Source organism: Zeus faber (genome assembly GCF_960531495.2).
Source record: "Zeus faber genome assembly, chromosome: 11".
Taxonomy (NCBI): Eukaryota; Metazoa; Chordata; class Actinopteri; order Zeiformes; family Zeidae; genus Zeus; species Zeus faber.
The window spans coordinates 18,871,244-18,887,145 of record NC_137205.1 but is presented as its reverse complement, the minus strand read 5'-3'; the positions used below and the strand labels follow the sequence as shown (position 1 = coordinate 18,887,145).

General features: G+C 46.5%; 1 protein-coding gene across 1 annotated transcript in view; it reads left to right on the top strand.

Annotated features, from left to right (window-relative positions):
* Positions 1-15,902, top strand: part of adgrl1a (adhesion G protein-coupled receptor L1a) — a gene marked incomplete at both ends in the record, with an annotated part of 67,548 nt that overhangs the window by 50,737 nt on the left and 909 nt on the right. Inside the window, 11 exons of the mRNA XM_080009298.1 lie at positions 496-669; positions 1,333-1,542; positions 1,722-1,942; positions 3,019-3,085; positions 3,244-3,335; positions 3,640-3,808; positions 4,479-4,634; positions 5,325-5,421; positions 11,075-11,197; positions 13,573-13,590; positions 15,901-15,902. The exon at positions 15,901-15,902 is cut by the window's right edge and continues 909 nt beyond it. Coding sequence (XP_079865424.1) covers positions 496-669; positions 1,333-1,542; positions 1,722-1,942; positions 3,019-3,085; positions 3,244-3,335; positions 3,640-3,808; positions 4,479-4,634; positions 5,325-5,421; positions 11,075-11,197; positions 13,573-13,590; positions 15,901-15,902 — 1,329 coding nt within the window. The remainder of the gene's footprint in view (positions 1-495; positions 670-1,332; positions 1,543-1,721; positions 1,943-3,018; positions 3,086-3,243; positions 3,336-3,639; positions 3,809-4,478; positions 4,635-5,324; positions 5,422-11,074; positions 11,198-13,572; positions 13,591-15,900) is intronic.

The window sequence follows — 15,902 nt, the reverse complement described above, 5'->3', positions numbered from 1 at the left end:
GCCAAAATGCCCCATCACACTCGCCATATTAGATTCACATTATATATATATATGTATATATATATAGATAGATACAGTATATGCACACTGGAAAGTGTAAGAGCTCGTATTAATTGCAACTTTACGCATCACCAAGACTGTATGTATTTTATTTCATTTTTATTTCTATATGTTTTTTTTACTTTCTTGCACTGGACTGGACTGTCAGCTGCTGCTGTAAAACCTACATTTCCTATAATAATGTGTTACTACGCACTAATGTGTCTCGATAAATAGGGGGATTTTTATTATTTTTCTTGGGTTTTCCTGTCCTTCAGTATATTTTCATAGCCTGACCTTCTCAGGCGTCGTAGTAAACACTTAATAAACACCCATCCTCATCGTCATCATCATCATCATCACCATCATCACCATCATCATCATCATCATCATCATCATCATCATCATCATCATCATCATCATCATCATCCTCCGTCTCTTCCCTCTCCTCCTCAGCTGGAGAACCACTACAGCCCGAACTGTTCCTTCTGGAACTACTCGGAGCGCTCCATGATGGGCCAGTGGTCTTCGCAGGGCTGTCGGCTGCTGGACACCAACAGCACGCACACCACCTGCTCCTGCAGCCACCTCACCAACTTCGCCGTGCTCATGGCGCACCACGCGGCCGACGTAAGCATCCGGCTCGGGGGGTGAAAACACACACACACACCCAGTAATTTATGCAGACGCTCATTCGTGCAGGCGGTCGCATTTATACACAAGCCAGCGCACGCACATGCAAATGCAGAAACACGCACACGCACGCAAACACACACACACACACACACACACACACACACACACACACACACACACACACACACACACACACACACATCGCCTTTCTCTGTTCTTCTTTCATTCCAGCAGCCAGCGAGGCACGGGCTTTACAAATTCATGTCCTGCTACCGCAGCTGACATTCACTTGAATTTGAATGTCATGTATTTTTTCAAGATGTCTTGTCTCTTGTCTCAACACTTTAACATCCTGCATATATTTACAAATATTAAATGAAGCAATCCCGCTTCTCACTCTCCTTGGTCCCCTCCCACTTTCCTTCGCTGATCTACTCTTCCATCACACACACCTCTTACCCCCTCACCCCTCCACAATCCGTCACCCCCCTCCGTCTTGTCTCTTTGCCCCCCTCCTCATCCTTCAAACAAGCATCCCCCACCACACACCTCACTCCTATCTTAACCTCCCCAATTTCCTCCTTTGCATTTTGTCTCCTTCTCCCCCATTCCTATCCCCCACCCCCCCCGTCAACCTCCTCCGTCCTCCTCTCTCAGTATTCGGGGCGGATGCACGAGCTGATCCTGTTTGTGATCACCTGGGTGGGGATTGTCATCTCGCTGGTGTGCCTGGCTATCTGCATCTCCACCTTCTGCTTCCTGCGGGGCCTGCAGACCGACCGCAACACCATCCACAAGAACCTCTGCATCAACCTCTTCATCGCCGAGCTGCTCTTCCTCATCGGCATCGACAAGACCCAGTATCACGTGAGTCCACGGCCGGACGCCCACGGTTCATCCATGGACTAGCTTCTTCATTTCTTCTTGTGCCTCTTTGAAAAAACTGGAAGCTATTGTACAGCCAGTCTTTTCCTTTTACTGTCTGTCACCTACCTGTCTCTCCTTCTTTTCAACCTTCCATCCTTTCCCACTGCTCTCCTCCTCAGATCGCCTGTCCCATCTTTGCTGGCCTTCTGCATTTCTTCTTCTTGGCCGCCTTCTCCTGGATGTGTCTGGAGGGCGTGCAGCTCTATCTCATGCTGGTGGAAGTGTTTGAGAGCGAGTACTCGCGCAAGAAGTACTACTACCTCTGCGGCTACTGCTTCCCCGCGCTGGTAGTGGGCATCTCGGCAGCTATAGACTACCGGAGCTACGGGACCAAGAAAGCGTACGTGTGAAGCCGGGGCCGTTTGCACCTGCAGATTGAGAAGCGGGATTATGGCATTCCCCCAGCAGAGTGTGTAATACGTGGCGCTGTGTGAGCTGTGCGGCTCCCGCTCCTTCCCCCACGGACTGGGTTTCCGAACACACTTAACCAAAGCCTGATGATTAGCCGCCATAAGATAATCCAAGGAGACTGGGGAGAAGTGTGTGTGTGTATGTGTGTGTGCGTGCGTGCGTGTGTGTGTGTGTGTGTGTGTGTGTGTGTGTGTATAAAAGATTGAGTGTGTTGGTAGCGTATTCATGTGGCGTGTATGTGTGTGTGTGTGTGTGTGTGTGTGTGTGTGTGTGTTAGACCTTCGGAATGAGGACGTTTTGGGGAAGTGAAGACATTTTGGTCCTCATATTTTTTCATTCTAACTGCCGCCTCAGTCTTTAAATGTGTGTGTGTGTGTGTGTGTGTGTGTGTGTGTGCGCGTGCGTGCGTGCTTGCGTTTGTTTGCGTGCGTGTCTGTGTCTGCGTGTGTGCGTTTGTGTTTGTGTGTGTGTCTGTGTTTTACTATCCTTGTAAGGACCGGTTTGAGTCTTAGACTTTGGAGTGAGGACATTTTGGGGAAGAGAAGACATTCAGCCTCACATTTTTTCGTTCTGCCTCCCTGTGATGTGGTTATCTATTGATAATTCTACGCGCTGACGGCAGACGCCGCCGAAAGCCCGCTGGCAGCGCCGCCCTCTTTTACTGTCATTGCACACCGTATTACTATAATTGCACATCTTGTTGTTTTGCCAAATATCACCACGCTTCTCATCCCAGTTTTGGAGCCACACGCGAAATATTTATATATGTAAAAAAAAAAAAAAAAAAAGTGGAGCAGCTCGATCCCGATGGACGTGCTATAATTCACATTCTGTAATGTCCAACTAAATGTTCTGTGTGATTCTGCCACCATGAGTTCTCACTCTTTGTATTTTTTATAGTAATGTTTGTGTTATAAAAAAAAAAAAAAAAGATTAACTTTGTAATTTCGCTGCCAAGTCGAATGTATTGTAGAACTCTCTGTTCTCTCTCCCGTCCCCCTCCAGATGCTGGCTGCGAGTGGATAACTACTTCATCTGGAGCTTCATTGGTCCCGTTTCATTTGTCATCATGGTATTAATATTATTGGATTGATATCTTACAGTACATGCCCACAAAAATGTCACAGTGCTTGGCTGGGGGTTATTCAAAGTGCAAGGTTAATTTATATATATTTTTTATGACTACAGCGTAGGATTCACTGTGCATGATTTGATTGCTTCTTTCCTCAGCTCAACCTGGTTTTCCTCATGATTACGCTGCACAAAATGATCCGCAACTCCTCAGCTCTCAAACCGGATTCCAGCCGCCTGGATAACATAAAGTGAGCCCCTCGAGTCTCTTCACAGGGAAACTAAGGGTTTTTTTATGTGGGCGATGGTTTTGAACTCTATTTCGTTTTTGGAAATCAGGTTGTGGCTGCGTTTTTGCTGTTGTAATTTGACCTACCTCCTTAATAAACCCATCATGGGCATTGCTAAAATTAACAACTGTAACTAGACAATCAACAGTTAATTACTGACCAATGCATTGCACCAGTACTTTTGCAGGATTACCATGGTCTTATGGTTTTTAACAGTTTCACAGTCTACACTGTTTACTAACAGGATGGTCTCCTCTCGCCCCAGGTCATGGGCTTTGGGGGCCATCGCTCTGCTGTTCCTGCTGGGTCTGACCTGGGCCTTCGGCCTCCTCTTCATCAACGAGAACACGGTCATCATGGCCTACCTCTTCACCACCTTCAACGCCTTCCAGGGCATGTTCATCTTCATCTTCCACTGTGCCCTGCAGAAGAAGGTGAGGAAGCATAATAGATAGATAGATAGATAGATAGATAGATAGATAGATAGATAGATAGATAGATAGATAGATAGATAGATAGATAGATAGATAGATAGATAGATAGATAGATAGATAGATAGATAGATAGATAGATAGATAGATGGACGGACGGACGGACGGACGGACGGACGGACGGACGGACGGACGGACGGACGGACAGACAGACAGACAGACAGACAGACAGACAGACAGATAGATAGATAGATAGATAGATAGATAGATAGATAGACAGACAGACAGACAGACAGATAGATAGATAGATAGATAGATAGATAGATAGATAGATAGATAGATAGATAGATAGATAGATAGATAGATAGATAGATAGATAGATAGATAGATAGAGTAGTGGGTAGTGAGTTAATGGTGGACAATACAAATTCCCAAATCCCCAGTGCTAGTCTCGTACATGTGGGTCTGGCTTCTGTTATTCTAAAATGTGCACGCTGTGTGTGTGTGTGTGTGTGTGTGTGTGTGTGTGTGTGTGTGTGTGTGTGTGTGTGTGTGTGTGTGTGTGTGTGTGTGTGTGTGTGTGTGTGTGTGTGTGTGTATGTGTGTGTGTGTGTGCGTGTGTGTGTGTGCCCGCGCGCGTGCGCGTGTGTTCTGGGCCCTCGCCCCGCTCCAGGTCCACAAGGAGTACAGCAAGTGTCTCCGCCACTCGTACTGCTGCAGCCGCACCTCCACCACCAGCTCGCACGGCTCCCTGAAGAACTCCGCCCTGCGCTCCAACAACCGCTACTACAGCGGCAGCCAGGCACGCCACGCCGCCGCCCACAGACAGGTCAGGGCACAGACCAGGTCCACAGAAAATGAAAGTGCATTATAAAGGATATATGGCCATTCAAGATTGAAAAGAAAAATGTTGAGTGCAGTATATTCAGTATACAGTGTATTAATGTTTCTATGAATATACTGTACTGTATACATTGTTTGGTGTTGTGTATGTGAGTGTGTGAACAATAAGTACATTTACTGTATGTCAGTGTGTGTGTGTGTGTGTGTGTGTGTGTGTGTGTGTGTGTGCAAAAGCAGGCAACATCCACATAGATACAAAGCCTCTTCCGGGCCGCCGCCGACAACGGCGACACCAAGGCGCAGACAGAGGCACCGTCGGCGGCGTTTTCTGCAGTTGTCGCCGTCGTCTTTAAGATCTCCCTCCGCGATCCCAAAATAAGCTACATTGCGATCTCACCGCGTTACGCGAGGCTCGGAAATCCAACAATCGGACCCACCGCCACAATCACGCCTCGGATATCTGACGTCTATTAGCTCCCCACTCGTGTTAACACGACTGAGCCGCGTGAGCCTATTTACTCGGCGCCGCCATCTCTTTGTTTGCCGTGTTTGCCTATTTGTTCTTTGCGGATTAGAGGGAGCGCTTCAGTCTTGATTACAGTCGCCCCACTGAGCTACGGCGTCTCCCAGCCGCGCCGCTATATTTAACTCCTTGTCTCTCCGCTCGCCCTCCCAGAGCCGAATCCGCAGGATGTGGAACGACACGGTTCGGAAGCAGACCGAGTCCTCCTTCATGGCGGGAGACATCAACAGCACCCCGACACTCAATCGAGGTGAGCCCCCCAGCCCCGCTTACACGTCCACGCCACGGCTGGAATACCGGCACTGAATACGTATATGTCAAAAATGTCGAATGTATTGCGCTCTTCAAACGGAACAGCAACAGGAAACATTTCTGCCACCAGCTGGTCATTATTACATTTAGTTATTTAGCAGACGCTTTTATCCAAAGCGACTTACAATTATTCAAACACCGACGGACGCAGCCATCAGGAGCAATTAGGGGTTAAGTGTCTTGCTCAAGGACACTACAGCATGCTAGCAGGAGGAGCCTGGGATCGAACCAGCGACCTTTGGATTACTAGACGACCAGCTCTACCTCCTGAGCTACAACCCCGACGTCGCGATCAGGACTTGGATGCAGACGGCACCGGTCCACGGCTTCTTGCTAAATAACAGTGATAATTAAAACTGACGATCCCATAAATCAAAAAAAAAAAAAAAAAAAAGTAATAAAAAAATAAAATTAAAATGTGATAATAATATCTAAGATGTTAATATATAATATGTTTGCAAGTATCGCTGACATCTAAAAGTACAGATGGTGCAGATATCAGAAAATTGTCAAAGTTGAAAAGGCAAAATAGTTCTTCTGATATTATCTTCCATAATTGTCACAAACCTTGCGTTCTTTTTAGTGCCGCTAACGCTATTCTTAATCCCCCCTCAAGCTGCTTGTCTCCATGTTTCCTCGGAAAACCCGTGAAAAACGTCTCCAATTTTTTTTGTTGTTGACAAGATGTTGCGAGCGTTGGAGCTCACATCTCACCCGCTTCTTGTGAAGCGTCCGTCACTGTCACGTGCCCTGCTGTTTAGAACCAGTCTGAGCCCGAGTCTCTTTCCCTTCTAAAGGAAATTATTGATCATGTGAAATCTTCAGCTTGTTCCACAGATGTTGTCCTTTCTAAAGAGATTTGTGAGACTATTTGACCAAACAACCAAATAATTATGAAGAGCGGTCTCGCTTCAGGTGTCGCACTTGAAGTTTTTGAACCATTGATCAAAAAGAAAAAAATCCAATCCGGACACCTGGTTCTTCTCCAATTTTAGACCGATTTCTACGCTCCCGTTTTCTTTCAAACTTTTCGGAGAAAGGTGTACTCGCACGATTGCAATCTTTTTTGAAGGAGTACAGTACATGGCATTCTCGTGGTGTTCAGGTCCGGTCCTTCACCGCGCTGGGCCCGCACTTTTTTAAAAAGTTTTTAACAATCGTTCGTTCTGATTCTGGGGATGTCGCGATTTTCGTGCTCTTGGATCTCACAGCTGCGTTTAACCTAGTATCCTCGTCTCTCGCCTGGAGCGTTGCAATGGTATTAAAGGTACAGCTCTGAAACGGTTCAGGTTTTACTTGTCTGACGGGAGTTTTTTTCCGTCGCCCTCGGTGACTCTACCCTCTGCAGAGCCTCCCCCCTGTGGAGTCCCTCAAGGTTCTGTTCTTGGGCCAATGCTTTTTTTTCCCTTTATATGTTCTCTTTAGGGTCCATTCTTAGAAAAGATAGCATCTTGTTAGTCGGGTAACATGATGGTGATAGGCCCCGCCACACCCACACACAACCACACAAGGGCCCCCGTTACCGCACGGTTTTATTTGGAGGAGCGGGTCATCCCGGTCGCTGGCGCGCCGATGGGACGGGCCCCTAGCAGCTGCTCGGCCCCGGTGCAGCTGTATCTTGAAAACTCTTTCAAACCGTTATTGGACTGTCTCAAGGACATCGAAGCTTGGTTGGCCTTACTTTTTTTTTTTTTACTTGAGAATGAAAATGAGAGTAAAACTGAAGTCCTGATATTTGGACCCAGTAGTGCCTGTGGTGCCCCTCACATGGACCCGTGTTCCTTGGAACCACTATGTAAAACACGCCGTAAAAAAAATCTGGTTGTGATAATGGACAGTGATTTTAAATTGGATAAACTGATAAACTGAGTGATCAAATCGAGCTTTTTCCAGCTGAGGCTTTAATCTGAGGTAATTCCGTTTTATCATTCCGTGATTTTGATAGGGTTTTACATGCTCTTATCTCGACCGACCTGACTACTGTTAATGCCCTTTATGTTGGCCTCCGTCTCACGCTTGCAGTTGGCCCAGAATGCTGCAGCTCATCTTTTAACTCAGCTTTTCATTTCAAGATGTTCTTGTTTGCCTACAAATGGTTAAAGGGGCTGGCTCCAACCTGTCTCTCTGACCTTTTTAAAGCACACGTCCCGTCAAGGTCACTTGGATCCTCCGACCAGTTGCTTCTGGTCGTCCCGAGACCAAGGCGGAAGCACAGGGGAGATCGTGCCTTTGCACTTGTAGCCCCCGAACTCTGGACGAGTTGCCTCTGTGTGTTAGGCTGGTCCCTACACCGCCTGTTGTTGTGTCCAGTCTTAAAACACATCTTTATCCCTTGGCTTTTAACTCAGTATAACAGTTGCCTTTCTTATTCTTATGGTCTGATTGCTTTTATTATTGTAATGTCCTTTGGCTTCTAAATTAGTCTTTGTGTTTTTATTGTGCTGTTTTATGGTTTTTGCCATGTCTGATTGCACAGCACTTTGGTCAACTGCTTTTGTTTTTAAATGTGGCTCATAAAAAAATGTGGATTGGATTGGATAACATACTGTAATCTGATAATCAGTTGAAGCCTCGGATCGCTGCGTAATGGAGACGGAGGGAGCTCATGGTGTGTCGTGGTGCTGCGCTTCCCCGTTCCCATGTCTCCAAACGAAACAAATAAAAACAGAGGGGCAAATTCACGGAGTAATTGCACGGCATTTATGGCCTCGGTACGCTGGTGCAATTTGCGCGTATTTAAATGAGGTACTATTCGTACATTTGGTGCGAAATTGGCCGCTTTCTATGCAAATGAGCCTCGTTGCAAATAGCGTCTAATTCACCAACACCGGCGCTGATAGCCACACCCAGTCAGAGTGAAAATATTACCGTCTGCAGAGAGCTGGTGGTAACTGCGCGAGACAAAAATAGATAAATAAAAGGCAGGGCTGTGTGACTGTCTGCAGAGAACTGGTGAATTTCTTTAGTAAAAATTGAAATATACACATTTCATTTATGCAATAAATGAACTGTGTGGGAAGAGTCAGTTTAATTATAGATTTATTCATACTATTAAAATTTTTTATAGTCACTGCACATAACCCTAAAAATACTTAGTAAGACCCAGTGTCCCCCGACCACCCTGCACCCACCCCGTTACGCGGAGACCCTGTTGCGCGTTGCACATCTCCGTTCAACAGGGGAGACCCCATTACCCCATCACCCCATAATACAATTACCCTGGACAATTTCCATTATTTTTAAATCCTCCCGTCAGGATTTGGCATAGCACCGGCGCAGTCCCTCCAACGATTTCCTTCCAATTTTACTTTTTCATTAAACAGTCAACTGAAAATAACTACTGTTCGACAATTATTTTAAGTTTAATATTATTTAGGGATTTTGTAAAAACGAGATTTATTGGGGGGTGAATACTCTTTACCTGTAAATAATAAATCCTGCACTTCTGTAACGGGGAGACTTCCGGTCGCTCTCTCGGGCTCGGCAGAGCCATCGACACCCTCCCCCCTCCACCCTGCTCTGGTGATGGAGGCCGATTTGAGTGTTCCACAGATCTGTGCGATGAATCCTGTTGGATGGATATGTGCGCTGCTGGCCCTGCGCGCGATGGAAGCACATTGGGAAGCAGCGGGGCTCCATTAGGCGCCGCCCTGAGCTGCACGGCACAGTTCTGGGCGATGGAGACGAGGTTTAAGTGACATGTCAGCGGCAGGTTGTCGCCTCGGCAACCAGTTGCGTCACAGCAGCAGCCGTCAGAGTCACGGGGAGGAGTGAGCTGCTCAGGTTGGAGGTGTTTGTGTGCGTGCGTGCGTGCGTGCGTGCGTGCGTGCGTGCGTGCATCTCTGGGTGTAGGTGGGGGTTTAATGATGACAAAGAGGCAAGTACTAAATCAGCCGTCACTCTCTATGCTAATTTCATCCATTTTGTTTTTAATGAACTGATTAGCGTCTGCCTGAACGAGGGTAATTATTCCAATTGAGCCGAGTGACAGGAGGCAGGAAGGAGGGCCGACGGAGCGGATTAGAGGTGTGCTTGTGTTTTATATGTCACAGACAAAAGAGGGAGTCTGGAGAGATGGGGGGGGGGGGGGCGTGTCCGACAGGTCGTTTTTTTTCGGAACAGGCGGCCTGGATTATACGGCGTGGATTATACGCACGCTCTCAAACACCAACAACTGTGCCGTGACGCCCCCCTCTCCAAAAGTTTTGTCGGCTGGCAGAAAGTGAAAGACAGCAGCCCCGTCGCAGAGGGGGCGAGGAAGCGAGGGGGGGGGGGGGGGGGGGGGGAATGCAGGGGCGCTATCATGGAGGAATAAATAAATGGGACGAGTCTGGAGGAGAGTCGTTATCGGCGGAATCTCGGATCTCTTTGTTTCCCCCCCCTTCACTGTCTGTGAGCCTCTCTCTCTCTCTCTCTCTCCCTCTCTCCTCCAGATAATAGTGTTGTGTCCAGGAGAGGAGTTACAAAGACAAACCCAAATGCACATAGACTGTACACACACACACACACACACACACACACACACACACACACGCACACAAACACACATCTCCCCACTTCCCTCCCGCTCCGCTTTAATTCTCGTTCCTTTTAATTTTCCACAGGACATTCCTCAGAGGTGCACACGGACAGCTAATCCGTAGTAATTTTGTCGTGTTTGTGTGAAGAAAGGAAGCAAAAGAGGAAAAAAAACTGTTTTTTGGCAGGGAGGGCGGGGAGGGAGCGATTGAGCCGAGAAAGGCAGCAGCAGAAGAGAAGAGATTGCGAGGCGGAGAGGAAGGGAAAAAAAAAAAAAAAACATTTGAATGAGAGTGCGGATTTGGCAAAAAAAAAAGCAAAAGAAAAGAGAAATGGCCATGTGTTTGAGTTTTTAGTCGCGAGAATTCCTCAAGAGGTTTCTCGGGCGACGCAGCGGGGCCCCGCGGGTTGCACTCGTCCTCGGACCGCTCTCTCTCTCTCTCTCTCTCTCTCTCTCTCTCTCTCGCTCTCTCTTTCTCCGTCATGGCGTCCTGCTTTGAATTTCTTGGCATTTCCACCCGTGTCGCCCCGGGGCCGCGGCCGCACGCGGCGCTCGCAGTGTGCCGTTTCTTTGAATTATATTTGTCTGGCGGTAGCATTCACGTTTCACGGTGAAATGAACTATGTTTCCGTGGCCGCGCCGCCAGACCGTATTATGGTAATGGTATCTATTACACACGCACGCACACGCGCACGCACACACGCGCACACACACATGACTAGAATTTCAGGACTGAAAAGGAAAATAAAAAATAATTAATGGCAATGCGCAATTGTATTTGGACCCAAAAGGTTACAATCTGCTGGCATGAACATTCAGGAGTACAGCGTGAAATGCATTACTCCAAAAAGGATTTGGCATTCCGGGAAGGAAAAAAAAATCCCCCGTTTGAATAAACAGTAAATATATCGATTTTTTCAGCTGATTTCCCTGATGTTATTTCCAGAAATATGACTTTTCCAGAGCGGTTGCACCTTTTGTTTGTGCGTTGATCGTTGTTATTCGAAAGCCAGACACTGTTATGACTAAACGTGGATGTTTCATTTTCTTTCCATGTGCGTGTGTGTTGCAGCGACCATGGGAAACCACCTCCTCACCAACCCGGTGCTCCAGACCCGCACCGGTACCTCCCCCTACAACACGCTGCTGGCCGAGAGCTTCACCCCTCCATCACCCGGGGTCTTCAACTCCACCGGTGAGCGCTTATTAACTCTACTGTGTGTGTGTGTGTGTGTGTGTGTGTGTGTGTGTGTGTGTGTGTGTGTGTGTGTGTGTGTGTGTGTGTGTGTGTGGAAGGGAAGGCATGCGTGACATGTGTGTGTTTGTGTCTATACTCACTGTCTTTTGTGTGATTTTCTGTCAGATTTTGATATGGTGTGTGCACACTGTCTGGTTTCGCGTGTGTTTGTGTGTGTGTTTGTGTGTGTGTGTGTGCCTGTGTGTGTATGTGTGTGTGTGTCTGTGCCTGTGTTTGTGTGTGTGTGTGTGTGTGTGTGTGTGTATGTTTACATGTGTGTGTTCTCTCAGACGCGTAGCTGTCAGTGTGATTCAGTGGGCAGAGCAGAGGAGAGCCAAGCATTGCCTACAGTATAACTAGCCATCTGCTCACATCTCTAATCTCACTGTCTTCATGCGAACAAAGGAAAAAAACAAAAAAGAAAAACAAAACGAAAATTGATTCGAAGTTTAGCTGCATCTGTGACTGCCAGAGATCTTTTCAAGATGGCTCCTCCGGTCCCCCGGCGGAGGACAACAGCCATTGTGAAGTGGTGATTGCCACAGTAAAGCTCCAGACAGCTCGGTGGTGAGGGACCTCCCATCTGGATGGAACTCACTCAGGTGTTGGTGCTCGCTGGTTTGTGCAGCAACGTGGGAGGGATTCTTCACTGCTTTATTCTCTAGATAGATGGATGGATAGACAGATAGATAGATAGATAGATAGATAGACAGACAGACAGACAGACAGACAGACAGACAGACAGACAGATAGATAGATAGATAGATAGATAGATAGATAGATAGATAGATAGATAGATAGATAGATAGATAGATAGATTGACGGACAGACAGATAGATGATGGATCTCCAATGTCAAGTCAAAAAGACAGTCTTCCCCCCAATAGAAAAGGTGGAAACAAGTACCTGGATCAGTAAATTACTTCAGTACTTTTTGAGTAAATGAATCATAAACATATGTTCCTCATGACAACTTCTACAAAACTTCTACAAAACTTCCACGAAATTTCTACAGGATTTTCAGCACTTCGCTCTTTTTCACCTCTGGTGTTTAGTAAGACACGCTCCGGTAATAGGTCTAACAAATGGAAAATCGGGAGTGGAGGAGAGAGCTGAGTGTGTGTGTGTATAAAAGATGGAGTGTGTTGGTAGCGTATTCATGTCAAGTGTGTGTGTGTGCGTTTGCGTTTGCGTTCGCGTGTGTGTTTGTGTGTGTATGTGTGTGTCTGTGTGTGTGTGTGTGTATAAAACAGCGAGTGTGTTGGTAGCATATTTATGTGGTGTGTGTGTGTGCGTCTATGTGTGTGTGCGTGCGCGCACGTGTGTGTGGGAGTGTGTGTGTGTGTGTGTGGCTGGTCAGAGTTGACAGAGTGCACGGCAGCGCATCAGGGCGCTGGTGTCGGACGACTTGAAATTTAAGACATCGTCCATGTTAAATATTTTAAGGCCTCCCTCTCTCTCCCTCTCTCAATCTCTCCCTCTCTGTCTCCCCCCCCCCCCACCCCTCTCTCTCTCTCCCTCTCTCTCCCTCTCTCTCTCTCTATCTCTCCCTCTCTCTCCATCTCTCTCTCTCTCTATCTCTCTCTCTCTCCCTCTCAATCTCTCCCTCTCTCTCTCTCTCTCTCTCTATCTCTCTCTCTCCATCTCTCGGCACAATGCGTCAGCGCTGACAGCCACGGGCTCGGCAGCCCGGACAATTTTAGACGAGAAAGGGTGCGAGGAAGTGGAGAAAGGGCTCTTTATTAGAATCCCTAATTACCTCCCCCACACATGATTAAAATCATACCCCATTAAATTTTAACACTCGCGCGCTCCCTCGCTTTTGGGTTTGTTTTGGTCTCGGCCCGCTTTGCTGTACGCACGGCAATTTTTCGGAGGAAAAATCACAACATCTCGGCCGCGTTGAAGGCAGCAGCTAAAATAAATATTACTGGTACTTTACAGGGAGGCACATGAATTATGTATATAACGAGATGGTTGACAGTGGTAAATAAATATCCAGAGTATTTCTCCTTTGGCTTTAGGTGTGAACGATGGTGAAATAATATGTCAAAGATACAGGGAGAGGGAGTGAGCGAGCATACCAGACGGATCATTTGCTTTAACGTGGGTCTGTGTGCGTGTGTGTGTGTGTGTGGGGGGGAGGTATGTTTGTGTGAGAAAGTTGAGACGGATGGTTAAAGGGGAGGGAGGGAGATTTTTTTTAGCATCCTTTCAAATGTTTTTTTTGTTTTTTTTCCCCCGACCGTATAAATCCTACGGTGATCAAACTGACTCGTGTCCTTCTCGTCTTTCTCTCTTTTGCGGCCCCCTCGTGGATTCCCCCGACGCCAGGAACCCTTCGCGATCCAAGTAAGTGCCGCTGCGCGCAGTATAAAGTTCCGGTTAATATATGCGCCCCGCGTAAGGTCATTATTCGCAATACCGCCGCCGTCCAAATGAAAGAGCTGAGTATAAAAGGCATTTGCAGGAAAGTCCAGGAAGCTAAAATGCCAGATGAATAGGAAGTAAAGACCACTTTCTCTGCTACCAACCCGACAGTGAATTCCATTGGATATTTGGACTGAAGCCTGAGTCGTGGAGGGCTGTGTGGTTGAAGGAATCGAAATGTTTAAAAAAAATGTTTCCACGCCCTAACTTACGCGGCTCAATCGACCGAACTCCGATGCACTGCGCCCGATGTGCTGTTCTGATTCTGCGGAGACGGTAAACGTGTTGAGCTCAGACCTGAGAAAAGTTTCTGTTTTAGCTCATAACGCGGTGGCCCTTGAAGGCCTAAATGAGATTCAGAATTGTATTCGGCCAAGCACATTTTCATACACAACAAATTCGTCATGGTGAGGGTTTGGTGCATTGCTGCAAGACAAATAACATTAAAAATTGTAACCGTCGGGAAAGAAAAAGGCAAGAACAGAAAGAACAGAAAATGTCAAATATGTAAAAATATACAGAACAGACAAAGGTATATAAATATACGCGGCGTTCCAAATTATTATGCAAATGAGATTTTTTCTCTTATTTTCCTAAATAGTCGATGCAAATGACAGTGTATAATTTTCAAGTCATCAACCGTTAGGGTATAATTCAAATGTTATTGAACAAACCTCCCAGTGGTAACAGTATTTTTTTCAAAAATAAAAAACTCAAAATGCACTGTTCCAAATTATTATGCACAACAGAGTTTCAAAACATTTTATAGGTTGTAAAGAACTTAAAATGGTCATTTGTTGAATTTGCAGCATTAGGAGGTCATATTTACTGAAATCAAAAGCTATTTCAATCAAAAACATCTTCACAGGCCAAGTTACATGTTAACATAGGACCCTTCTTTCATATCACCTTCACAGTTCTTGCATCCATTGAACTTGTGAGTTTTTGGAGAGTTTCTGCTTGGATTTCCTTGCAGGATGTCAGAATAGCCTCCCAGAGCTGCTGTTTTGATGCAAACTGCCTCCCACCCTCATCAATCTTTAGCTTGAGGATGCTCCAAAGGTTCTCAATAGGGTTGAGGTCAGGGGAGGATGGGGGCCACACTATGAGTTTCTCTCCTTTTATGCCCATAGCAGCCAATGACACAGAGGTATTGTTTGCAGCATGAGATGGTGCATTGTCAGGCATGAAGATGATTCTGCTAGGGAAGGCATGGTTCTTCTTTTTCTACCATGGAAGAAAGTGGTCAGTCAGAAACTCTATATACTTTGCCGAGGTCATTTTAACACCTTCAGGGGCCCTAAGGGGCCTACGAGCTCTCTCCCCATGATTCCTGCCCAAAACATGACTCCGCCACCTCCTTGCTGACGTGGCAGCCTTGTTGGGACATGGTGGCCATCCACCAACCATCCACTACTCCATCTATCTGCACCATCCAGGGTTGCACGGCACTCATCAGTAAACAAGACTTTGAAAATGAATCTTCATGTTTTTCTGGGCCCACTGCAACCGTTTCGGCTTGTGAGCATTGGTTCGGGGGGGCCCAATAGTAGGTTTATGCACAACTGCAAGCCTCTGGAGGATCCTACACCTCGAGGTTCGCGGGACTCCAGAGGCACCAGCAGCTTCAAATACCTGTTTGCTGCTTTGTAACGGCATTTTTAACAGCTGCTCTCTTAAGCCCATGAATTTGTCCGGCAGAAACCTTCCTCATTATGCCTTTATCTGCACCAACCTGTCTGTGCTCTGAATCAGCGCCAAATCTCTTCACAGTACGATGATCACGCTTAAGTTTTCGTGAAATATCTAATGTTTTCATACCTTGTCCAAGGCATCGCACTATTTGACGCTTTTCGGCAGCAGAGAGATCCTTTTTCTTTCCCATATTGCTTGAAACCTGTGGCCTGCTTAATAATGTGGAACGTCCTTCCTAAGTAGTTTCCCTTGAATTGGGCTCACCTGGCAAACTAATTATCACAGTTGTCTGAGATTGATTTCAGTGATCCAAAGAGCCCTGAGACACAATACCATCCATGAGTTTAATCAAAAAACAAAAAATGTAATGTTTAGGAGACTTAAATCCAATTTGCATAATAATTTGGAACACGGTGTATATTGTATATATGAGTGATGAATGATTGGTATATTATCACAAAGTTATTACAGTGTTATTCCACACATGGATCAGAGCTATGGATCATAACACTGGAACCTTGCCTTGTCTGTGTTTAGAA